This window comes from Alligator sinensis, unplaced genomic scaffold (genome assembly GCF_000455745.1).
Source record: "Alligator sinensis unplaced genomic scaffold, ASM45574v1 scaffold1542_1, whole genome shotgun sequence".
Classification (NCBI taxonomy): Eukaryota; Metazoa; Chordata; order Crocodylia; family Alligatoridae; genus Alligator; species Alligator sinensis.
Genome location: NW_005842452.1, coordinates 1,014,034 through 1,015,492, shown reverse-complemented (window position 1 = coordinate 1,015,492; position 1,459 = coordinate 1,014,034). Strand labels below are relative to the sequence as shown.

General features: G+C 67.9%; 1 protein-coding gene across 1 annotated transcript in view; it reads right to left on the bottom strand.

Moving 5' to 3' along the window:
* Positions 1-6: 6 nt before the first annotated feature.
* The window catches only part of RARG (retinoic acid receptor gamma), a 21,298-nt gene continuing 19,845 nt past the window's right edge, over positions 7-1,459 (bottom strand). The window contains 3 exon segments of the mRNA XM_025212283.1: positions 7-641; positions 987-1,145; positions 1,327-1,459. The exon segment at positions 1,327-1,459 is cut by the window's right edge and continues 21 nt beyond it. Of these exon segments, the coding sequence (XP_025068068.1) occupies positions 460-641; positions 987-1,145; positions 1,327-1,459 (474 nt within the window). The 3' untranslated portion in view covers positions 7-459.

Genomic DNA, 1,459 nt, shown 5'->3' with positions numbered 1-1,459 from the left:
TCATCCCCTGGCCCCATCCCTCTTCGTCTTCAGCGAGTCGAATAAATACAGCCCCGGACGCCTGGGTCCCACGCAGCTGGTCGGCTTCACGGCGGGGATCCACTGGGGACAGGGCATCTCAATGCCCCCCCCAGGGACACAGGCCAGGGTCTGTCTCTGCTGGTGCAGGGGGGGGCAGCAAATGCATGCGGAGGGGACCCCCCTGGTCCTTATCCGGGGCTCGGCCTCGCCCCCGTTTTTGGCTTGAGGTTGCCCGGGACTTTGGCAATGAGAAGCTGGGCTGGAGCAGGGCGGGGGTCCAGGCTGCCCCCACCCCACTTAAGGCAAGGGCTATACCTCTGGGTGGGCCTGTGGGCCCAAGTCAGCGTCCGTATTGTGCTGCGCGGCCCCCGCGGGGCAGGGCAGGTCGGAGCGTCCGGCCCGGCGGGCACGGGAGCCTGGCAGGGGCACGCCTGGGCGCTATGGGGTCTCCTCGGGGCTGTGGTCCCCACCTGGGCTGTCAGCAGCGTGGGGGGGCTCAGCTGCCACAGGCGGCTGTGACACATCGTCCTCGAACATCTCGGGGTTCTCCAGCATCTCCTGGATGAGGGGCGGCATCGGCCCTGGGATCTCCATCTTCAGCGTGATGGCCCGCTCCGCGCCTGCCGACACAGGGACCAGAGTTGGCGCAGGGGGCCACGCTGCGAGCTTCCACACAGTAGTGCCACGGGGATGTGAGGGGGCACAAGCAGAGAGAGCTGCTCCGCTGCAGGACAGCCTGCGGCACCCAGGCTGCAAGCTTCCCCCCAGCAGTGCTATGCCCAGCCCCAGAGCTGTGAGCTGCAAGCTTCGCCCCCCACCACCGCCCTCCGGCAGTGCTGCACCCGGCCCCAGGGCTGCGAGCTTCCCCAGCAGTACCACACCCATCCCTGGGGCTGCGAGCTCCCACCAGCAGTGCCATGCCTGGACCCAAGGCTGCGAGCTCCCTGAGCAGTGGTGCGTGTTACCTTTGGTGCTGATGCCGCGCAGGTCGGTGATCTTCATGAGCATGCGGGGAAACATGTAGGGCTTGTTGGGCCGGCGCCGGCGCGCGTAGATCTTCAGCGCTTCCAGCAGCGGCTCCTGCAGCTTGTCCACCTTCTCAGGCTCCTCCAGGTCCATGCGGTCTGCAGGGCACCAGCGGTCTGAGCCTTGCTGCCCCCCTGCCCCCAATGCTCGCAGCACCCCTTGCTGGCACCGCTGGGGAACAGAGCAGCCGGGAACAACCCCCAGCGCCCACCTGGTGGGAGAGGCTGGGACTGGCACAGCCAGGAGCTCCCCCCGCCCTGAGCCCACAGCCCCTGGCACCTCCGCAGATGAGGCAGATGGCGCTGAGCAGCCCGGTCTCAGTGTCGTCCATCTCAAGGGGCAGCAGCTGCCCGGCGAAGGCGAACACCAAGTCGGTGAGGGGCCCAAAGCCGGCGTTGTGCATCTGTGTGCG